This window comes from Colletotrichum acutatum, assembly GCF_030867785.1.
Source record: "Colletotrichum acutatum strain CBS 112980 chromosome Unknown BDZ83scaffold_243, whole genome shotgun sequence".
NCBI lineage: Eukaryota > Fungi > Ascomycota > Sordariomycetes > Glomerellales > Glomerellaceae > Colletotrichum > Colletotrichum acutatum.
In genome coordinates, this window is record NW_026849237.1 from 15,176 (window position 1) to 37,515 (window position 22,340).

The 22,340-nt window shown below is 49.7% G+C and overlaps 7 protein-coding genes across 7 annotated transcripts; 4 read left to right on the forward strand and 3 right to left on the reverse strand.

Annotated features, from left to right (window-relative positions):
- The first annotated feature begins 122 nt into the window (after positions 1–122).
- Positions 123–2,519, forward strand: BDZ83DRAFT_771099 (major facilitator superfamily transporter). The gene is made up of 7 exons (XM_060515357.1): positions 123–714; positions 773–868; positions 934–1,053; positions 1,105–1,227; positions 1,312–1,667; positions 1,721–1,861; positions 1,923–2,519. The coding sequence occupies exons 1-7, from the start codon at positions 391–393 to the stop codon at positions 2,434–2,436; spliced, it is 1,674 nt and encodes a 557-aa protein (XP_060357601.1). The 5' UTR covers positions 123–390; the 3' UTR covers positions 2,437–2,519.
- Positions 2,520–2,537: 18 nt separating this feature from the next.
- Positions 2,538–6,747, reverse strand: BDZ83DRAFT_713660 (amidase signature domain-containing protein; the record flags this gene model as incomplete). The annotated part of the gene is made up of 8 exons (XM_060511641.1): positions 2,538–3,504; positions 3,563–4,097; positions 4,153–4,189; positions 4,957–5,004; positions 5,070–5,302; positions 5,358–5,651; positions 5,705–6,129; positions 6,187–6,747. 8 exons carry the CDS (start codon positions 6,745–6,747, stop codon positions 2,602–2,604), a joined length of 3,036 nt encoding a protein of 1,011 aa, XP_060357602.1. The 3' UTR covers positions 2,538–2,601.
- Positions 6,748–7,983: 1,236 nt separating this feature from the next.
- BDZ83DRAFT_713663 (major facilitator superfamily domain-containing protein) lies at positions 7,984–10,132 on the forward strand (the record flags this gene model as incomplete). The annotated part of the gene is made up of 7 exons (XM_060511642.1): positions 7,984–8,192; positions 8,260–8,467; positions 8,527–8,646; positions 8,727–8,849; positions 8,906–9,381; positions 9,442–9,771; positions 9,825–10,132. The coding sequence occupies 7 exons, from the start codon at positions 7,984–7,986 to the stop codon at positions 9,985–9,987; spliced, it is 1,629 nt and encodes a 542-aa protein (XP_060357603.1). The 3' UTR covers positions 9,988–10,132.
- A 341-nt stretch (positions 10,133–10,473) lies between these two features.
- On the forward strand, positions 10,474–12,694 carry BDZ83DRAFT_644191 (14-alpha sterol demethylase Cyp51A). Its single transcript, XM_060509736.1, has 3 exons — positions 10,474–10,940; positions 11,011–11,445; positions 11,521–12,694. Exons 1-3 carry the CDS (start codon positions 10,719–10,721, stop codon positions 12,421–12,423), a joined length of 1,560 nt encoding a protein of 519 aa, XP_060357604.1. The 5' UTR covers positions 10,474–10,718; the 3' UTR covers positions 12,424–12,694.
- A 262-nt stretch (positions 12,695–12,956) lies between these two features.
- BDZ83DRAFT_644193 (MFS transporter) lies at positions 12,957–14,816 on the forward strand. The gene is made up of 2 exons (XM_060509737.1): positions 12,957–13,643; positions 13,714–14,816. Exons 1-2 carry the CDS (start codon positions 13,032–13,034, stop codon positions 14,434–14,436), a joined length of 1,335 nt encoding a protein of 444 aa, XP_060357605.1. The 5' UTR covers positions 12,957–13,031; the 3' UTR covers positions 14,437–14,816.
- An 809-nt stretch (positions 14,817–15,625) lies between these two features.
- Positions 15,626–16,657, reverse strand: BDZ83DRAFT_771123 (uncharacterized protein; the record flags this gene model as incomplete). Its single annotated transcript, XM_060515358.1, has 2 exons — positions 16,282–16,657; positions 15,626–16,220 (listed from the first exon to the last, which is right to left on the reverse strand). The coding sequence occupies exons 1-2, from the start codon at positions 16,584–16,586 to the stop codon at positions 15,626–15,628; spliced, it is 900 nt and encodes a 299-aa protein (XP_060357606.1). The 5' UTR covers positions 16,587–16,657.
- Positions 16,658–21,524: 4,867 nt separating this feature from the next.
- Positions 21,525–22,340, reverse strand: BDZ83DRAFT_594349 (uncharacterized protein; the record flags this gene model as incomplete). Its single annotated transcript, XM_060506710.1, has 1 exon — positions 21,525–22,340. A coding segment is annotated over one exon (816 nt), but the record flags the coding sequence as incomplete, so codon positions are not given.

A 22,340-nucleotide genomic window follows, 5' to 3' on the forward strand; every position in this document is an offset into this window, starting at 1 on the left:
ACGCCCAGGTCAATCAATGTCCGAGACTGAGAACCTGGTTGTCTTATCACCATTCCCCGCAAAGTGACGCCTTGGCCAACGCTGGCCCAGGTACCGAGTCCCAATCCGTAACTCGCTTCATACCGAGATAACTGAACGCCGTACTTGGGTGGCGGGCATGTGCCCCTAGTTTGGTTGAACCGTTCCTTGGGATCGCCATACCACATCAACGTTTCTATGAGTTATGCTGATAAGTAGCTGAAGCCGCACATCACTCCTAGATATTCAAGAGCACTTTTTTTCTGTTCAAATACCTCCTACGCCAGCTGCCACCTGCGCGGGAACTCTGAAAGATCGACACAGACGCATTTTTCGAGATTCTTTGGGGTCGACCGACCCGACAACAACCGAATGGCTCACGACACCCCCGCTCAGACGGATGGCGATGGCCTGCCTCCTGGTACCACCAGACTCATCGACGTAGACGGCTCCGTCATCGGCAAACATGCCTCCGGATCCGATGAGGCGGACATCGTTCTCATTCCTCGCCCGTCGGAAGATCCAGAGGACCCGTTGAACTGGACCAAGAAGCGGAAATGGCTTGCGACATCTTGCGTCTTGGTTTACACCGTCATGATCGCAATCCCGAGTAGTGCCGTCTATTCTGTCGTCACCCCCATCAGAAAAGCAACTGGATTGTCGCTTTCAGATATCAACAATGGCACGGGAATCATGGTGAGGAGAGTCCGTATCGCAATCTCAAAGCCATGCTGACATGTCACTCCTGCTCTAGTTCCTGTTCTATGGTTGGGGTTGTCTAATCTGGCAACCGTTCGCGCTTCAATACGGCAAGCGACCAGCGTACCTGGCGTCTCTTATCGCCAACATTGTAAGTCCCTTAAGCGAACCCAGCGTCCAAAATGGTATCATCCTAATGTGTCGGCCCCTCAATAGATTATCCTTGCTACTGCCCCGATGTGCACTACGAAACACACATATCTAGCTAATCGCATCCTTTTGGGCCTATTTGGGGCTCCGGTCGAATCTTTGTGCGAGATTTCCATTACAGATATTGTAGGAACCCAAGCAGGCCCCTCAGAATGCCGTTGACTGACAATCGAACAGTGGTTCGCGCACCAGCGCCCTAAATACCTTGCACTCTACGGGTGGGGTCTTTCGATGACAGGCAAGCTCGCCCCGATGCTTTCAGGCTTCATCAATGTGGGGATGGGTTGGAAATGGACTCTGGTAAGTCAAGTTCTCTTGCGGCTTGCGGGCCCCTTCGAGCACCTGCCGCACCTGCCGCATCTGGCTAACTTTTGTCTATCAAAGTGGTGGTGTTCTATATTCAACGGCATTGCCCTCGTCTACTGCTTCCTTTTCATGGAGGAGACCAACTATGACCGTCCCGCGAGGCCTGTCGGAGACAGCACATCCTTAGGCCCTGCGACTGGAGTTCAAGAGCAACACAACGGAAGCGATGCGGACGAGAAGTCTTCTGATAAGGCGGGCGAGAAAAACATGACAAACGCCAAACCTGTTGACACCGAAACCGGACAGATGATCTATCCTCGCAAGACTTATATCCAGAAGCTCGGTATCAAGGACAAGACTAGGCCCAACCGAATGTTGGATATTGCACTTGGTGGACTAAGGGGCTTCACATACCCCTCAGTCGTTTACGCAGGGCAGGAATCTTCTTTCTATCATGAGACGAACCTAGTAGCTAACTTGTGCTTAGTCTGATGTACGGTGCAAACAATTTGGTATGGTCGGGTGTGCAGAACGCTACGGCTGGCACTGTATACACCACCATGTACGGCTTCTCTACTGCCGGTGTAGCAGCGGCCTATGCCGGAGGCTTACTCGGTACTATGGTTGGGTAAGCTTTTCCTGGATACTCCTCAAAATGGAAGAGATCGTTGACTTACGCATCCTGGCAGGGGCTATTACTGCGGCAAGGTCGGTCGGCTGCTCACGATCCGCCTCGCCCGACGCAACAATGGAATTTCCGAGTCGGAACACTCCCTCTGGCTCTTCTCCGCATCAATGTTTCTGGTACCGTTCAGCATGCTCCTGTACGGCTTGGGTGTGACCTACCATATTCACTGGATGGGTCTCGTCATCTCACAGTTCACCCTCGCCATCAACAACGCCCTCGCTGTAGCGGGATCACTCGGATATGCCATCGCGTCGTATCCGCAGCTTAGCGGTGACATGATTACCACATGTGTCATCATCCGCAACACCATGTCGTTTGCAATCAACTATGGAATCACTCCTTGGCTAAACCACATGGGATATCGTGATACCTACATCATCGTTGCCGCGATTGGATTCGTCTGGAATGCCAGTATCTTCGTCATGACCAGGTATGGTAGGACTATCAGAGAGAAGAGTGCGAACAGATACTGGCGTCATGTTGCCAAAGCGCATGCTAAAGGCCTCAGTCACTGAGTTGAGATGAAACTATGATGCTAGTCGCCCATTATCGTTTAATTGGTACCATAGAATAGAAGAGGATTATCAGCGTCACAGACTTGAGTGACTGTCCCCTAATCATCTTCCACCTTCACTGCATGTTGTGAACTGAACACAGAGATGCTTACCCTGAACACTTGATCACACTGCACAAGTTCTCTCAATAGCACTCATCACCACAGACTCTCTCTGAATCTCCTCAGCGCGCTTAGTCCAGACTCCTTCCAGATCATCGAGAATCCTTTGAATTTCTCCATACCCCATACGCTCTATCATTTGCGTCAGAACACGCCGGATCAACGAGATATCCCCAGACGAGGTAACGGAGTACCCAAGTATCAACATCGGCCAAGCACCCAAGAAGCACCGCGTCCACGTTTCATAGGCTGCTGGCCGACGAAGAATCTCGAAAGCACGCTGCACTTGCCACCTTGGTGCACTTCGTGTTTGATGTAAAGGGTTCAAGCTGTCCTTTGTAGTTCTTGGGACCTGAGGCGATGACGTGTGGTTGGCGAATGAAAACTCTGCGATGTAATCTAGAAGCAGTGAAGCGCCCAAAACGAAAAGAGTAACAGCGTCTTTATGAAAGCTCGTCATAGACGAATGGCAGCTGGCTTCTCCATCTTCTACCAGCACGAGGCCTTCCCATGTTTCCATCTCCTCTCTCATCCGAATCAGGAACGCTTCAGTCGGATGCTTGGGTGAGTTGAGGACGTCGATGAGGTCCGTTATGAGACGATATAGCGGCAGTGGTAAGCCCAGTACGGGGCTATCACCTTCGGATAATATGTCGAAGAGTTTTCTTGCTTTAAGAACATGTTCGGATCGATCAAGGAATTGTTCATCCACATGAAAGTTTGGCGCGAATGGCTTTCGCATTGCAAGCAGAAATGCCTGATAAAGCACACTCTCGGTATTGATTCGATGTAGAGGCCTCGACATTGACATGGGTGAATAAGTGTCTTCGTATCTGAGCTTCAGCAGGTTCATAGCGCCGTCGACATGCTTCCTCGCGTCTAACGTCTCGTCGGGCGGCCCCCACATCTATCAGAATAATGAGACTGGGCTGAAACTTGAGACTCAGCAGCGACGGCGTACTCACATCGTACAAGTAAAGATACACAACGGTGGTCAAAAGGGGATCGCCCGGCCCCTTGGTGGATGCACCCAAGTCATGAAGAGCACGGTTGACCAGTTCCACGGCGCGGAAGTAGTACCCGAGTGCCGCATCATGATACCTTCTCGCCCTCAAGAGCATGTACTTATTAGAAGCACACGCAGCAAGGACAGCGCACTTTACGCTTTCTGAGCGAAGCATCATGCTCATCACCTGTGACCCATAGCCCTCCAGGTCTCTTTCCCTCACTGTGGTGAGTAAGAGCACCGAGAGAAATACGTTGAGGTAGTGGTGGGTCAATTCTTGTTCAAGGTCCGGCAGCTCTCTCAACTCCAGAGAGATGATGGATTCCTCGCTCCAAGAAGACGGCGAAGGTAAGGTTCTATCATCAGAGAAAGATCGACGACATCGATGACGTCTATCGTACATGTCGTCGGAAGACGGCCACGTGCAACCGCGTCCTGAAGCAACGCAGGCGCGACATACTGGCTTCTCCTCGCCGCATTTCACTCTTCTCTTCCTGCCTGTTCTATATCAGCAACATTTCCGACGTTGAATGGGCGACCAGGGTGAACTTACAAGTAGAGCAACCGGTCTTCGTTCGCAATTTGGCTTTAGGCATCTTGATGCGCGTGTAATTCACATGTATTGATGTGCTGAAGTCAGCAATCGGCGGTGATGAAGTGGATGGATGTGCCAGCTACGAAGCAAGGCTACTCCACAGACCCAACGAAAGGGAGTGCGAAAGATCGGCATGTCTTATCATGGGAGGTCGGATGTACAGCCCCGCATGAACATCGTCCCAACATCCAGGGTGGGTCGGCTTATCGTATTACTTGGAGTATTACCAGTCCTTTGCGGGGTTGGCTGCACATCACATATCTATAACCTAGAACCTTGCACGCCGTTTGAGTTCATCTGCGGTATGTTAGGCAATTATCCTAGGCAGTCACTCTGGTGAAAACCACCATCTATCGCACAAATGCGCGTCGCGTGGTTCATAGAGATTAACGGCCTGGAGCCAGGATTCTAGTTCACTTGCCAAGGCTACAATCTAGATGATGTTTTGAGTATTGGCCGGCCGCCGTGATGGGTTCAAGTATATTATCGTGGCCTAGCGAATTTTCGTTCCGAAATTTGGCCGTGAGGTACGCCGCAAGGGTCCGAATTGCGGACAAATCTACGAAAGGACCTTTGTTTTCTTGATGGGATAACATCCAGCTCGCAATGAGTCGAATAATTCAATGACGCAACGGTAACTCCAGGTCTTCAATACATGGAGTCACTACAAAATAGAGAGCCAAGGTCACTTCATTTTTGGATGATCTTTGTCACCAAATCTGCTGCGGCCATCGTCTCCTCGTCCCGGAAGTGCTTACCAGCGAGCTGCAGAGCAATCGGAGCATCTACAAATGCTTCGGGGATATCTGAAGTTGGTCAATATTAATAGCTCAATCGAGAAATCATAGCCGCGAACGTAGTGTAAACTTACATTTCTTGTACTCCCTCTCATCGGTTGCTGAGCGAGGCTTGTAGTCGGCATCAACCACGTCAACCGTGGGATCGACATGAAGCCCAGTTGGGAAAGTGATACTTGGCTGATCCAGAATATTCCAGATAGTCGTGTAATGCCAGTATTGAGGAGTGCCGCACTTTGCGGCAACGCCGACATAGGCGGGGCAGAGGATGAAATCGATGCCGCGATCTTTCATCACCTTATGGTACCTGTGTGCCTACGGTGTCAGCTACGTACCAAGCAAATGGATATGGAAGTCCTTACTCTTCACGGAAAGCTTCTCTTCGTAAGTTCAGTTCCCAATTCTCTCTGATGGTGAGCGGCTCCGGCTTTGAGTAGTGGAATGCCCACTCCGTCAATGGTGCTACCGGCTCGCCCCCTTCTGCAAGGACTTCCTTCTGTGTCTCGGCCGCATCTGGGAAATAAAGAAGCTCAATTATCTCGGCCCCTTCGCTGTGTTTGTACGGCTCAAAGTCCACGACCTTCACCCCAGCTGCCTTAAGCTTGTCAACAGCGTTCTTGAGGCCACGGATGACTGGCGGATGAGGATGAACCATTCTGGATAGCTGCTGTTAGCGGAAACTCGAAGACATGGATCCAAAATTGCTTACCCATCGTCCCAAATAACTCCAATAGTGAATTGGCCTGGCTGGTATGGATTCATCTTTTTCCAAGGCAGAGGAACCAGAGAGGTTTCTTCGTCCCATGGCTCTTGGTTAAGTACAACATCTTCAAAGAGCTGAATATCTGAGATACTGTTCGCCAAGGGGCCCAGGATACACTTGATGCTCTCTTGGCCTAAGCCCGGCAGGCAAATGCCCTTGTAGGGATTGCGCAGAGCCGTTGTACGAAGGCCATAGCAGCCGCAAAAGGCCGCCGGTCCACGAACAGAACCCCCGATATCAGTGCCGAGTCCCAAGACAGAGCCACGGAGTCCGAGGCACGCTCCTTCGCCGCCACTGGAGCCGCCCGACGTGAGATTGCGATTGTAAGGGTTGACTGTTGTGCCGTAAATGGGATTGCTACAGTCGAGGTGCTGTAGTACGTCCAGTCAGTCCGGTTGTCTCGAAATGTCATGAACGATGTTGCTTACCATGCAACTTTGTGGGACATTGGTGCGGACATGGAAGACAGCTCCCGCCTTCGCAGCTAGCCGAAGAACTAGAGCGTCTTCTTGGGCAACGTTGTCCGCCCAAGCCACGTAGGCTGAATGCACAATCTTCCCTTTGAGTCCAATATGCTCCTTAATTGAAATCGGCAGACCGTGCAGCGGTCCAACGATCTTCCCAGTCACCTGGAACGTGGCATCGAGATTTGCAGCAGCAGCTAACGCGTCATCGACCAAGAACTCGGTCGCAAAGTTGGTCAGTTGATGAGCCACATGAGCGCGCTTGAGAAACGCTGTAACTGTCTCAACGGCGGTAAGCTTGCCAGCGGCCATCCGGCTTACTAGCTCAGTGCCGCTACATGCTGTGATCTCCTGCTCCTGTGGGGTCAGCAGCTTGCATGTGTCGATGAACTTGGAGATGTTCAGCTGGCTTGAGGGAGGCAGGTCTTCTGGGGCCAAGAGCCATTTCGGATTGAGAGAGTCTTTGAGGATCTTCCTCAATTTATCGGCCTTGAGCTCCCACGAAGCTGGTGCAAGTGAGCCCATGATGAGTAATACACTGAAGAAGAGACTGGGACAAGATAATGAAAGTTGATGAGTGTTAAAGAGGGTGTACTGGAGGAAAATGCTTCAGTCGTTGGATATAATTGGGATAATGTCTTTATCAATGTTCCTATCTCAAGGACTGGAGGAGGGGGTAATCAACAACCCGACCATCCGTTGACTGAAGATTGGAACCTAGCCAACTTCTCATGCATATCGGCCAATGACTTATCGCCGCTGATTGTGACGACAGCGTACATAATCTGTTGGAGTCTGACAATGATTCCCCTCATCAATGCAGCTCTGTCTCTCTCGGATTGAAGTAAACACATGGCTGAAACAGGTACTAGTAGGCAGGACTTGACGCCGAAACTCCTCTCGAGATACCGCATTTGGAGTGCCCCCTCGGCATGCTCCGCCGATCTAGTGACATTCTATTGCTGTCGCACAAATTCTTTGTCGTCGTTGGTGTCTACTCAAGGATCAGATTATCATCCCAACAAGAGGACGGGTGTGATCCGTGCCTTATCAGAGTTGGCTCCTCTCGATACCTCGCAAATACAAGTGATTGGCTGGTTCGTGGCATTTAACAGCAATTAGCCGGTGCCGAATTTTCGTAATTCTCAGTCATTGGCTATTTGCTTATCCACACCGGCTTGATGCATGTCATAATCTGCTGGTCTTGTCAAGGTAGCAGACAAAAGAGGCAGAAATTATCCTCACACTCATCATTTGGTGCATCTGCAACCCTGTAGAAGTGTCACTACGACAGTGCCGGGCGCCGCACGATTGCTGGGCGCGCAGAGATCAAGTCTATTTACCCCATCGTTAAGTCACTCATATGGTGGAGATTACCCCAGACTCAAGGGCCGACCAATATGAGATAAGTTCGTAATTACATATGATTGGCTCCATTCAAGAAAGTTGCGGCCGCCGAGTCCACCATGGCTCCTTTACCTACCACCATGTTTCTCATGTGCTTTATCAAGAGGATGCCTATCTTGTCACATTAAAACTTGGAACATGTGGTCAAAGTCTGATATCACCGTTCCGATATTACTTCTCGGCTTCACTTTTGTCATTGCTTTCAATCTCTATGTGATCACAAGATAGATAGAGCCGATTGTCTCCCCTACATAATACCTACTATTACTCCCTTCTCGCAATTCTCTGGTATACTAACTCTATGCCCCACGGACCACCCAGGCTTTTCCACACATTTCTCTTTGAACATCGACCATGGGCTCTGACACAGTCGGAACGGCCCCGCCGCCTGGCTTCGTCCCTGGAACGGTCCACTTGGTAGATCTTGAGGGTACGATGGCCTCACGGCACGCTGAGGGTGGTGGAAAAGACATCGTTCTGATTCCGACGCCATCCAATGACCCGGATGACCCTTTGAATTGGAGTCCCCGAAGAAAATATCAGCTCCTAGGATGCATATGCGTGTGAGTCGACTCCATCTGGCAACTGCTTTGCACTCTTTGAAGCTCATCAGACGACGTTATTCTTCAGTTACTGCCTCGCCGTTGGCATCGCATCAGCCGCGATCTACTCTGTCCTTGTACCGATATCCACCGCGACCGGTCTGACCCTCGCAGATTTGAACTCTGGAACCGGCTACATGTTTCTGGCATTTGGCTGGGGCTGTCTGATATGGCAACCGCTTGCCCAGAAGTTTGGCAAACGTCCAGTATACTTGTTTACTCTACTAGGAAGCATGGTTGGTTTTCACACAATCTCAGCTGATGCTGGTCCTCGAACTGACAATAGGCAACCTAGGCCATCATGTTGTGGGCTCCATATGCCACCACGGGCAGTAATTGGATTGCGAATAAAGTACTACAGGGAGCTATCGGTGCTCCCATAGAATCTCTGTGCGAGATATCCATTGCTGATGTGGTACGTCAAGGGCTCATGGATCCTTCAGATAACTATCTTAGTATTCTTGCCTTCTGTAACTCAACTAATCATGCACACAGTGGTTCACGCACGAGAGAGGCACTTACATGGGCTTCTATGCCTTGTTCTTGGTGGGAAGTAACTTCCTTGCACCAGTCATTGCCGGATTCGTCAATGACGGCCAGGGTTGGGAATGGGTCTTGGTGAGTCTTCGAATTCGGAGGTCGCATTCTCTCCTGTTACTGACTTCAGGATCCAGTACTGGTGTGCTATCTTCTGCGGAGCTGGGTTCGTCATCTGTTTCTTCTTCATGGAAGAGACCAATTACCAGCGCATGGACGTGTTAACGGCCGAACCCTACCAAGTGGACTACACATCATCAGCACTTGAGAAGGGATCCAAAGATCCATCCGACTCAGATCGAGTAGCGCCTGTCCAGACGCTTCCTAGCCTCGAACCAACTATGGCGAAGAAGGCATACCTTGACAAGCTCAAAATGTTCAGAAAACAGGACATCAATTATCACGCCTCACTTGTAGAAATGGTGGTCAGACCATTCCTCTACTTCCAATTTCCATCAATCGTATTCGCAGGCTTCATGTATGGAGCCGTCGTTTGTTATTTCAATGTCCTGAATGGCACTGCATCCTTGATTTTATCGAGCTCGCCTTACAACTTCAGATCAAGCATTGTTGGATTGTCTTACATATCCTGTTTGATCGGCGTCGGCATTGGGTAAGCAACATCCAGATTTCTCTCTCGCGCTTCAGTATAATCTCTAATGGTTTGCTACAGAACAGTGTACTCGGGGCTCTTTGGCGACAAGTTCGTCATCTGGAAGGCACGCCATAACAATGGAATAATGGAGCCTGAATTTCGATTGTTGCTCTTCACAGCACTGTTAATCTGCATCCCAGGTGCTCTTCTCCTCTGGGGCGTCGGGGCTGCGCACGAGGTTCACTGGTTTGGCCTGATTTTTGCAATGGGGGTCTTCGGTGCAGCTATCACTGCTGGCAGCCAGCTATCAATCAGCTACTGCATCGACTGTTACAAGGAGCTGGGCGAAGATGCGATTGTCACCGTCATCCTGATCCGCAACACCATGTCTTTTGCTGTGTCCTATGGGTGAGTCGCGTTTGAACCGCTGGGAAGAGGCGCATTTAGCTAATTGATATCAGAATAACCCCTTGGGTTGAAAACATGGGGTATCAAAACGCGTTTCTCGTTGCTGCGTTTGCTGCTCTTGCGCAGATCTCGTCATATTTTGCCATGATCAAATGGGGTCGACAGATCCGTGCAGCAAGTGTCACCCGGTATTGGAAGTACTGCCAGAAAGAGTAGAGAAGGTTGGAAAGTAGCAAGGTCAATACTCTGAAAGAGAAATGTTTCTATATCCTTACCTTGCATGTATTTCAAGTAAAACACGCAGTCAAGGGTAAACACTTGAGAGGTAGATAGGGTAGACCGAGATCCGGCTTATACGAGCTCCAACCTGCTCCAAGTTCGAGCAAGTTAATACCTCATCTTAGGGAGCATAATCTGAACAATAGCGACCTAACTCACTGTACTCGCACGAGCTTTATGAAACTCAGCAATTGTGCATTCATCAATAAAGATGTTCTAGGAGACCACAGTGATTTCCTAGTGCTTATTCCCTAGGCCCACTGGTCTCAACTGAAATCAGCAGCGTCTACTGCTCAATGGGGGGGTACGTACCTAATACGAATACGAGCCATCTTTGAGCTCCAGGCGTCATCAATGAAAGCAGGACATTCGATGTGGACATCGCTGTTACTAACACCTCGAAGGCCTGTAGGTCCAGACGAATACGAATTCGAGAGGCATTTGAGCTGTTGCCAAGTTGCCAGACTTGGGTCCAAATCACCGACGGAGATTTGGATATTTGCCATTGCCTACTACGCATGTATGAATCGAAAAGAAATATCGTGGTTTTTCCTTCCCGAGCTATCGGGATGTCTTGTGTTAGTCCAGACACATTCCTTGTCTTCTTCTTACCTTGACAGCTTTCTCATCATTCTGCAAAACATCGACAAAACCCAGCCGCCAAAAAAATGGCAGACTCTATAAAGGTTTGGGACCTATCGAGTTTGGCCCCCATTGCCTTTTATGGCTTCGTTGGATTAGTCGCGTTGGTTCTGATCAATGCCTGCCGTCAGACGCTTTTCCACGGCAAAAGCGAACCCCCAGCTGTTTTTCATTGGATCCCCTATATTGGCAATGCTTTTTCCTATGGCATGGATCCCGTAGCGTTCTTCGTCAAGTACCGTGCTAAGGTTTGTACTGTTAAGTCCCGCGCAGGAGCTACGTGAGCTCTCAATGCCCATTTGGCTAACGATTGGCCAGTACGGCGATGTCTTTACTTTCACCCTTTTCGGCAGGAAAATGACTTGCTATCTGGGAATCGAGGGCAACGACTTCATTCTCAATGGAAAGCTTCAGGACATCAACGCCGAGGAGATTTACGGACCGCTCACGATTCCCGTGTTTGGAAAAGATGTCATTTACGACTGCCCGAATTCCAAGCTCATGGAACAGAAGAAGTTTGTCAAGTTTGGACTGACACAAAAGGCTCTGGAATCTCACGTTCCTTTGATTGAGAAGGAAGTGCTGGACTACATCAAGATGAGCCCTGCATGGAAGGGGTTGTCGGGTGTTGTTGACATCTCTGCTGCCATGTCTGAGATCACATTATTCACAGCAGCGCGCTCATTACAAGGAGAAGAGGTCAGGCAAAAGCTGACGGCTGAGTTTGCGGGCTTGTACCATGACCTTGACATGGTAAGTGGCTCATATCCCTCCATTGATATTGGGCTTCTCTAGATACAAGTATGAAACTGACAGCCTGGCCACCAGGGCTTCACCCCAATTAATTTCCTCTTCCCTTGGTTACCTCTACCCCGAAACCGACGTCGCGATGCTGCCCACAACAAGATGCGAGACGTCTACGAGGATATCATCATCCAACGCCGTAAGAATGGTCTCGAGTCCGACGACGAGTACGACATGCTCTGGAACCTCATGAAGTCGAACTATAAGGATGGAACACCGGTGCCCGATAAAGAGGTTGCGTGCATGATGATCACGCTCCTCATGGGAGGTCAACACTCGTCGTCATCAGCCAGTGCATGGATCATGCATCGTTTAGCCGCGCATCCCGACATTGCAGAAGAGCTTTATCAAGAGCAGATACTGAATCTTGGTCATGGAGACAAAAGTCGACTCTCGCCAATGCAATATTCTGACCTAGACAAGCTGCCGCTCTTACACAATGTCGTGAAGGAGACGCTTCGCCTACATGGTTCCATCCACTCCATTCTCCGCAAGGTTATGAACCCTCTGGCCATTCCCGGAAGTCCTTACGTAGTCGGCACTGACAAAGTGCTGCTGGCCTCGCCAATGGTGACTGCCATAAGCGACGAACATTTCCCGGACGCAAGGGCTTGGAATCCTCATCGATGGGATGAGCCACAGCCTAGCGAGGGCATCGTTGATGCCAATGATGTTGTAGACTACGGCTACGGCGCAGTTTCCAAAGGTACCAGAAGTCCTTACATCCCGTTCGGGGCGGGGCGACACCGTTGCATTGGCGAGAAATTTGCATACTTGAATCTAGGTGTTATTGTCGGCACTATTGTGCGCAACTTCAAACTCGGCACCATGGATGGAAGAACAGGCATCGTGCCGCCTACGGATCACACATCCATGTTTGCGCGTCCGGTTCAGCCTGGGCTCATCCGTTGGACCCGCCGGGAGTAGAAATGATTGGCGCCGAATTGATGCAATTCTGGGACTCGAATGTCATGTTATCCCTATCTCCCTCTGTTTTTCCCTCTCTATGGGGTGAAATAAAAGTGATGATACGTACTTTCAATCGGGATTCTAAGCGCTACCTGGCTATCTTATGTCGAGTGTACTGGCTTATTCGAGATATTACATGCTTGTCTCCAGCTAGCAAGGTTGGGCTGGTCAAGATCTATGATGTGCTATATGAAGTCAATTGACATAGCTGCATGATGCTTGTTCTATATCCTAAATCCAGAAGATGTCTGCGGTAGAACATTGAAGCTAATCGTCGGGTCAAACTGAAGCTTTGAGGTTTGGTCTGAGCCAAAGACAACAAGCGCCAACACTCTATTATCAAACCTTGTTTCGAAGCGCAAGGACCCATCCGAGTTGGAACATGTTCCTAAAAAGGCAACATCTGGATGATCATCCGAAGCTTTGCCGACTCGGCTCTTGAACCCTGAAACCGTTAAGAATCACTGACACCCTCCATTTCAAGCCGTCAACTTACCCCAATGGCATAGTCAAGGGAGCTACATACCAGATGCTCTTCGTTCACAGCGACCCCAACAACACGAATTATGGCGCCTCTCACGTTATCACCTGACTTCAACGGTGCAACAGAATCAGAACGGTTGCTTGACACTAGAAGTGCAGATTCGGATATCGATCCCAGGGCATCTATCAACGGACAAGACCGAGAAGCCATCGCACTGAAGCTTGCCGCGGCAGCTTACTCTTTCATAGTCGCGGGCCTTTTCGTGGCTACAATTGGAGTTACATTACCGCACCAGCAAACATATTACCAGCTTAACGAACTTCAAGTCTCCGCCATCTTTCTCGTTGGACCAGTCGGGTACTGCTTGGCATCTCTTCTTAACAGTCGCATCCATGAGAAACTCGGGCAACGCGGAATTGCTTTCACAGGTCCCGCATGCCATCTGGTCTACGCCGCAGTAGGCTCCTTCCATCCACCTTTCCCAGTATTCCTTCTGGGAGTCACTGTAGGTTCCTTCGGAGTTGGCATAGTCGATGGATCCTGGTGTGCTTGGGTTGCTGCACTGAATAACGCGAATACCCTATCGGGTCTTTTGCATGGCTCATTCTCAATTGGGGCTGCGACTTGCCCGTACCTAGCAGGGATTATGTTGTCTGCGAATAATGGACAGTCGTATCAGTGGTTCTATGTGCTGGTAAGTTTGTATCATGCGAACTTGGACAAGACTTGAGTTCTTCCTTGGTTGGTTACTAACACGCCTTCAGGCTATTGCATCTGCTGCAGAAGCGGTCTTTCTGCCCCTGGCGTTCAGACACGAGACTGCCGCGAAGTACCATGAGAAAAAGAAGAAGCAGGGAAACCCTGAAGATGGAGTTGACCAACGAGCCATCTTCCGATACAGCGCGACCTGGATATACGCCGCTTACCTTCTGGCATATGTAGGCACTGAGTGCACTGTTTCCGGCTGGGTTGTCACTTTCATGCTCCGCGTCCGCCATACCAGCACTTACGCATCGAGTATCTGTTCCTCGGGCTTCTGGGCAGGTATGGCGGTTGGACGACTGGCTTTGGGTGCAGTCACGGAAAAATTGACCCCAAAACGGGCAGTCATAATCTACTTGGCGCTCGCTCCCGCCATTGTGGTGCTTTTCATGATAGTGCAGGTTCTTTGGGTTTCGGTACTTTCGATGGCGCTGCTCGGCTTCGTGATGGGCCCTTTGTTCCCGTCTTGCATCGTCGAGTTTGTTCATTACCTACCGAAAGAGCTGCATGTTGGTGCAGTGTCGTTTGTAGCTTCTCTCGGCCAAGTCGGCGGTGCCATACTTCCGTACATTCTCGGCGCTATCACGCAGGTGGCGGGTCTCCAAGTGTTTCCTTCCATGCTTCTTTCGCAGTTTGCCGTCATTCTTCTCCTATGGCTCGTATCATTTAAGGTCGCAGGGAAGAAAATACTCCAAGAAGACGCTGTGCGAATAAGGCAAGACTAGACGGTACGTACACACAGAGCCCTGCATTGATAGCAGGGTGATTTGGACAACAAGGTGAAAGGGCTGAGCGGGGATTAGCGGCGGGGTCTCTAGACGTTGTCGACATTCAAAAACTCGCGAGAGACATCGCAAATATACCAGCACAAAGTTACTTACAAGAATTATGTGCAACTAGTACTCCCAGCCTACGGTTTCAGCAGGAAAATTGAACCGAGGACAGAACACTTGGACTCCACGGTTTTCTAGAATCTTGACTATGGTGATGAGACGGGGTATGGCCTTCCCACAGTCCTGATTAGGCCGATCGAGCTTTTTATTTAACTTAGCCAAGCACTGAGCCATGGCATTGAAACTACCTGCCTTTTCTATATGTACAGAAGAAAAAAGCTGCTTGAATTCAAGCTTATTCTTGGTCTTTATTGTGAGCTAAGAGAATGGAGCCAAGGCGTCTACTTATCTGTGAAATTGTAAGACATCCACTGTAAGTGACTACAAATATGAAACGCCTTGGAGGTATCATCCTCGATCGCAGCCATGTGAAATAAAACCACTTTGGCAACCCTCGACACAGGTGCGGCTTCTTTTTGCCCCATGTCATAACATTTACGCGCCCCTCTGTTCGAGTGAATATTTTCCAACTCTTGTCCACTTGCATCTTTCTCCGCGAAAGGGAAACTCGATAGACGCGTCATTGTCTCCAAGTCACAGAAGTTCAAGTTTTCGAGGAAGCCATTCCGTTGAGATCGAGTTGAGCAGTTAAGACGCTAAGAAAAAGACTTATGATACACTCTATATGCGGAAGGGGAAAACGAGACAGAAGACCATCAAACGTAAAATCAACCGGGAAAGAGATTGTCTGGAAATTCCACCACCCAATCCAAATACCAAACCCAAAACCAGACCTATCCGGCACTCGAGTGCAGTTTCCCGTGTCCTGCACGTCCTGCCTCAAAGCACTAATCCCTGTTATCGTTGATAGAAGTCTCCCAGGCCCTAGCTCCCTTCCTCGATCGGGTTCGTCCTCCAAGTCGGAATCTTCCGGTCTGAGCTGAGTCTTCTTCTTCCTAAGGCCCGATAAGTCGTCAGTCTCCTGACCCGTTGGTTCGTTTTCTTTCGCTACGCAATGCAATGGAAAATAATCGCTCAGAAAAAGTCCAAAGGAAACGACGAACGCCAAGCTTTTGATGCTTTAGACGAAGCCCTGCTTCGCTCTGGCAATGTCGTCTCTGCTCCAGTCCCGGGTCAAAGGAATGTCGTCACGCACAAGATTGTTGTTGCCTTCGACATCGGTAGGGGTGAGTTCTACCTGCACGGCCTTGGGCATGTCGGCGCTCATGCCGAGCCAGCCTCCTGCGAGCATAGCAATGGTAACACCGAGGTATGTGCCGAAAATCAGGACAAGCTTCGTTGCAAAAGATCCCATGATGGGGTCGAGGCTGGAAATCTGGTTGAAGGCGTAGGTCGTGGTGTAAGCCAGGTGAATCAACTGGAACGGCAAGCCGACCACAGCAGCGCGGATCATGAGCATCGCGGGGCGGCAGTTGGGGCTGGACGAGGACCGGATCTTCTTGTAGGTGGGCCACAGCCAGGCGCAGACGGCGAACATGACGAAGAGCTCCAAGCAGTTACCGATTTGGTTCAAACTGTTGTTGATAAGGCCGCCTTCGTGGCTCGGGGATCCTCCATAGGTTGCCATGCCGATGCCCGCAGTGTTCATGAGATGGGTGACGCCCAGAATGATCTTCTCGGTCCATCGCTTCGGTGACCCGGGCAGGATGATGTTGCTATAAAACACAGGTGAGTCAGTCTTTCTTATCGACCCCAGGTATTCACGGATTCCCTTACGCTTCGTAAACGATGCCAATCAACGTCAGTGACAAGCAAGCCAAACTACCGGCGCTAGTCATAATGTTGACCTGGTTTGGTAGCAATGGCTCGTCTCGTTTGATGACTTGGTAGATATCGGCAATGAATCTCATTGCGAAGTGAGAGACAAAGATAGGCCAGCAAACCATGCCCTTCTTTCCGTGCTTCCAGGTGATCCATACTGCGGGAGGGAACATGAGGCCATAAAGAACCAGCTCCGCAATCGCCAAGTTGACGACCTCACTAGAGACAGGGGGGAAGTTGTGTGCTGCAGCTTCGGCCATGTTGAAGGATTTCCGTTAATGGCAAATTGGCGGATTGTGATTGGCGCGTTCGGTGTCGAATCCGAATCGGGGGAATTGAAGATTGACTTTGCGTAGATGATATGATTTCAAGATTAGCAAGTTGCGCTTTTGGGTATCCGATTCGATGAAGATGCGGTTGTTGTCAACTTGGCTCAAGATGATGCTGAATTGTCGGCTGATTTAACCATGATCTTGCGTCGTTGATGGACTATTAAAGTAAACCCCCTATGTTGAGGCCGAGTCATTTGTCATGACGACGTTTTAGTCTAAAACAAGATCAGGCCGCACAACACTGGCAGATCACTGCAACGATTGACAGCCAAATCATTCGTGTTTGGTGTATTGCACTGTTGCACAGCCGGTCGATGGAACTCTCCCACTCTATACTGCGATACCGAGACCGAGACCGATTCAAACCCAAATTGACGCCCCTGCACCGTTACGCAGCGCGGGTAACCCCGAGTGGAGCATTTGGCCTTTGACACAGGCGGGAATCCAATGAACGACGGCCGGCAGGCTCTATCCGGTCCTCAAGGCTAGGATGAACCTAGAACAGGCCAAGGATCTGCTATCTTGTGAATGCAAAAGATGGTGACTGAGTGCAACAAGGCGTTTCACTGCCATTTGTCTGCTCGCGACTGTCTGCCTTGCCCCCAAGCCTTGCAACGATCTGCCCTATGGTGAACTAACGGAGAATTTTATCTGAAGCCAAGCCACCCATCCAATCTACGTGAACCCATCCGTCCAGTCGATGTCACCCATTCCGACAGAGAGTGGGGGACAACTGGGCATCAGATCGGCACTAGGGTTGTAAATACCGGCAAAGACCAATCAAGGGGCCCTTGCTGGCATGGAAAATCTGGCAAACTTTACCTCAAAACAGATTGGAAGCTCGGTTTCGAGAACCAGCGTGACCTTGGACATTGTCAATTGGTCTCAAGCTCCTACCAATGCTTCGCTTCCCCATCAGATGCGGCGCAACTGACCATAGCTGCGGAGGAAAAAGAATGCCTCAATTGTCCGTGACCCTCTTTTCTCCCGTCACGTCTTTCCGGACATATTGATATTTGATTGATTCTGGATCTGGAATTCTCCATCGGCACTTCTTTTCCGTCTCAACTTTATTTCTCGCATTCTTGCCGTCGATGGCGTTCGTCCAGTAACTATTCGGACTTGTTGTATCTGAGGAATCGAGCGACTTGGATGCTTTCGTACGCTTACGCACAGAAGCAGCTATAATTAAGCTGTCCAGATGTTTTCTAACGAGGCCACCTAAGACTCCAGGGTTTGTGAGACTCGCTCTCGCCGTCCGGACTGTCGATGCTTGAGTAAGCACAGGCCAATCGTCCCGTGTTTGACGACTGAACTACTTAAGACAGCTGAACTTGAAGCACGTCTGGCCCAACTTGACTTTCACCTCGCTTTCGCGGTGCTTTGTGGGGAACAAGGATGCGTCTTGCGCTGCCACGCTGGGGGGACCACAGAAAACCACAATACGACATCAACACCACCACGAATTCAACAACTCTGCTCTGAGTGGCTGTATTGACAAATATCATAAAAAAACTCTTTAGGCCGTTTATCCGATCTTCACGAAAATCAATCCGGGCTGAGTTGAGATGACTGTCATTTGAAACTCCAACGCGTCTCCATCATTGGGGCTTTTCGACAACGCTGAGCTCTGCGAAACCGAATTGCAGCATGCACGATGATCGCGAGATTCTCGAGAACGCCTTGCAATTCGACTTTGGGAAAGAGAACAATTTGCAGCAAGACATTTTAGTTACATTGTGTACGAAATCGCACGAATCAGTATCATCAACTCTGATGTTGCTTGTCCTAGTCGCGCCCGGACTTGTGCCACCGATTCAGTGTCCAAATACAACTCGACTCTGCAAGCTACAACGCAACGTCGAGGTGGCAATGTTTGGCTTTCGAATGCCGAAGGACAGATCAGGGCCGAAAGAAGCAAGTCTGGTTTGGATGGCAGATTGTGCAAGTTCAACCACCTGAACTTTCGAGAGCGCTTCAAGACACCCCTGCGTCGCCCAGCCCTTGGTGTTAATGACGAACGTCCTTGATCGACTAGCTAGCCGTCGTCTACGTCACATTGAGCTAGTTTTGTTAGGTTGTTTTGGGTCCTGGGGAAGTAGATTTAGCGCTTGGTGGAGGCGATATGCCGCATGGTGCAGCCGCCCCAGGTTGCATGCAGACGCAGCCAAGTTCCGGCATCGAATATGACTACCGCGACAAACTTGGAAGTTGGGAAGTCGATATCATCGATCGTACGCCCAAGACCTGTGCCACATGTTCATCGAAAACTGGACTGGCTCTTACCTCCCCTTTCTGGAGCAACATGTTACCCTCCGAGTTACCGTCTCGAGGTTACAATGGCTCAAACGACCTTTCAGCCCCTCATCACTGTTTGACACATTTTTGCCAAGATTTGTTCCTCCCGTTGATGCAGCAAGATGCAACTTGACGCCTCGGATGACAGATCTTTGGCATGTGTTTATCTCTTGTTTTGGCCAATCCTATGCAGGAGTTGAACCTAATAGAGCAGGCCGAGGTGGGATCTGAAGCATTCTATCTTGTCAATAATTTATCTTCACTGTTAACATAGCTTTGTTCAGAGTATCTACTAGTCTCCATCGCGAAACGTCTACGAAGCCCTAGCCACCTGCACTGCAGCCAGACGACACCTAGCAACTAAATAGCTCGCTACCAGAAACAGCAAGGAAAGCTCTTCCATGGCTCAAAGCTCATGCCTCTTGGTCGCTCATGCAGAAGTTGCACTCCTACAATAACAGATCAACACGTACATCAAGGCCGGCCGGCTGCAGCGATGTTGCATATTCGTCCTCCGAACAACCTGAGCGAAAATCACACATAAGCACAAAGGGCATCAGGAATCTATGGGACGACGTCAGCTTTGCTGCTGAGAGTAACATTCCTTGTCTAGACACCGAGGTTATGCATGATACAGAGGCATCTTGAGCCTCGGCAACATACATCTACCAACCTCTTACCAGCTACGTATGCCTTAGGAACTGATTCACTTGGCACTTGGCATATTATCTGCCGAACCTCTATTTACTGAGCTTCTTTATCAGGAAGCTGATCAACTGTCTTGTAGCAGTTAGGCCTGTGTTCGCTGTGTTAATCATCGAATGCAATGATTTCCAACTCCATACGCCTTCGCGATGTGATTGTATGCAAATCATGCGGCCTAAAGTCCTCAATAGAGTACCGACAACCACAAAATGCCATTGCTACTGTTACCACACTTGGATCAATGCCTTATCAAGGTAGGCATTGGAGTTCAAAACAGGTTTTGGACAAGACACATACTTTGAACCGCAGATGGAAGAACAGAAATACCTTCCCAACATAGAACTTAGCATCTACCGTTCCCCAACGGGATGACACTTTCCGAAGATAGGTGCTTGTCTGTGCATGGCTACATGCTCAAGCTTCTACAGTGTTGTATGCATAGGAAGAGACAGAAGTAAAGGGCGCATGTTGTTCTGAATGGTAAATCATTGGCGTGAATTGCTCTATCAATTGTGCCGAGACAACCTAAGCACGAAGCCATCGAAGTCGGCTCGCTACCCCTCAACCAATGCACCACTCGTATCTCGAAATGTTTTACGCCTCACCATGAATCTTTGAAAATCGTATGTTTTCACGTCTCCGATCCCTTGGGGTTACAACGACTGCTGCGCTGCTTTGCTTAATTACCTCAACCCCAACTGGCCAGAGAGGTATCGCCAAGTGCAGCTCCGTGTAAACTCTCAGCCATGCACCTAATTGATGACACACGTGTGCCCAATCATCATAACGCTCAGACCTCGTGGACTTCGAAGACTTTTGGAGAGCCAGCAAGTCCAGCCGCTCTTCAAGCTACCGGCGAATAACATTCAAGGCAGGAAGATGGGACAGGAGAAGGCAACCTCGTGTCCGGCCTTAGTCGTCGGACATGACTGGAGGCACGCATAATGTCGGCGAGTCATAGGTTGCCATTGCCAAGGAAGTGAGCCAATCTTGCAAAGGTTGTTTGTGTTCTCCTTGATATCTACAGATAGGGTCGATGACATTGCAGTCTCTCGAGTCTCGGCCAAAAACCTCTGAGTGTCTCGGCAAATTAGACTGGGGGGAACTCATCCCTATTCTGTCCGCAGCGCACGAGTCTGCCTTGGCCATCTGGTAGGCTTTCCGTGGTCTCTCATTATTGATTGTTGACTGACTAATTCCCCGATCTAGTTGTGGGCCTTGTACCATCCATGGCTGCAGTCATTTCCCAGTCCTCGAGTTGTTAATCAAAACAGAGTAGCTTCATTCGGCCATCCTATTTAGTTCTGATTTTATTTTCGTATTTCATGTCAAGTAGAAAGAAGCATAATGACAATGTGTACTTACATTATGTGAAGATCGAACTGCATCGGAAGCATGGGATGCAACTAACGGTCTCTATAGTTTGACGATGAGAAACCTCCGGTAAAGAGTCACGACATGATTATACAGAATACCGAAGCCGGTTTAAGTTGACTACAAGTATGTATCAACTCCTGGAAAAGAGCTGCTCTGGCACGTCTGCGAAAGTCAATGCCAGTGCCTATGTTGACATGGCTGTAATGGCGATATCTCTCGGTTGCGAACAACTCCATCGTCAAAGACACATTTTTGAATATCATAGTAAAGAATGGATTGAGATCACTATCTAGCTAGCATTTTGGATGATAATCATGAGAGAGAAATGTGAGATATTGGTCGGCTGACTTGTACCACGAATAGAAATCATCCGGGAAACGCCCGACTCCATTTCGAAGCTAAGGATCAATGAAAAAAACGAAAAATGAAAAAAAGAACAAGGAAAGAAACAGTCCCCCAGCGCTTCCAACAAGCAATATAACCCGCTCAAGAGTCCCAGATAGCGCCATATGCCGGAACACCTCTAGTTTCAAGACCATAAACAACCTTCTTCGTGATCTTTTCGTTCGCAATGATGATGACAGCTTCGGCATTGAAGCTTTGGAAAAGGTTGTATCCCATCTTCACTAGATCCGGACGGCCTGATACCTTGGTGTCGTGAATCACTGCGTTGGGGATCTTTCTCTTGATGGCGTCGAGCAAAGGCTTGCCAAACGTCTGTTCGGGCTTTGGTGTGGACCAGATCAACTGTGTCGCGCAGCTCGGCTGCTGAATGTGACCGAGAAGAGGCCCAATGCCAGATCCAGTGGCGATGACAACAACGCGGTTGAAGCAAGTCGCAATGCGCATGACACCACAGGTCGGTACACCGCGAACCCAAATGTGAGTGGGGGGTTTCTGAATGCAGTTTTTGGTCCAATCGCCTGCGTTGGAAACAACCAGAGAGAAACCCTTCTCGCGGTGTTCGACCTTCTCAGGGGCCGGAATCGTGGCGAACGAGTGCCACTCCAGAAGAGGCCTTTGGGAGAGCCTGACAAAGCTACCGTTGACGGGGACTGTGTAGTCAAAGTGCAGTCTAACTGCGTGGTCGGAAAGCACCTCAGCTTCGACAGGAACTTTCTTGAGGAACAACCATGAGGAGGCGATGCTCATCGTGGCGACTGCCAGCATCCAGAATCCAGGTGTACGGATGCATGCGGCGCCCAAAGACATATTTGCGACCTTGCTGTCGTTTGCGCCTAGGACAACCTGGACCCAGAAAAGTCCCAGCATGGTCCATCCGACGAAACGATGTGTCTTCTC

Excerpts from the sequence above, each read along its gene's own strand:
- BDZ83DRAFT_644191 (XM_060509736.1), top strand. The coding sequence starts at position 10,719 with ATGGCAGACTCTATAAAGGTTTGGGACCTATCGAGTTTGGCCCCCATT. Across the intron at positions 10,941-11,010 it reads TCGTCAAGTACCGTGCTAAG|TACGGCGATGTCTTTACTTT; the intron begins GTTTGTACTGTT and ends ACGATTGGCCAG. Across the intron at positions 11,446-11,520 it reads TGTACCATGACCTTGACATG|GGCTTCACCCCAATTAATTT; the intron begins GTAAGTGGCTCA and ends CCTGGCCACCAG.
- BDZ83DRAFT_644193 (XM_060509737.1), top strand. The coding sequence starts at position 13,032 with ATGGCGCCTCTCACGTTATCACCTGACTTCAACGGTGCAACAGAATCA. Across the intron at positions 13,644-13,713 it reads ATCAGTGGTTCTATGTGCTG|GCTATTGCATCTGCTGCAGA; the intron begins GTAAGTTTGTAT and ends ACACGCCTTCAG.
- BDZ83DRAFT_771099 (XM_060515357.1), top strand. The coding sequence starts at position 391 with ATGGCTCACGACACCCCCGCTCAGACGGATGGCGATGGCCTGCCTCCT. Across the intron at positions 1,228-1,311 it reads TGGGTTGGAAATGGACTCTG|TGGTGGTGTTCTATATTCAA; the intron begins GTAAGTCAAGTT and ends TGTCTATCAAAG. Across the intron at positions 1,668-1,720 it reads CCCTCAGTCGTTTACGCAGG|TCTGATGTACGGTGCAAACA; the intron begins GCAGGAATCTTC and ends ACTTGTGCTTAG.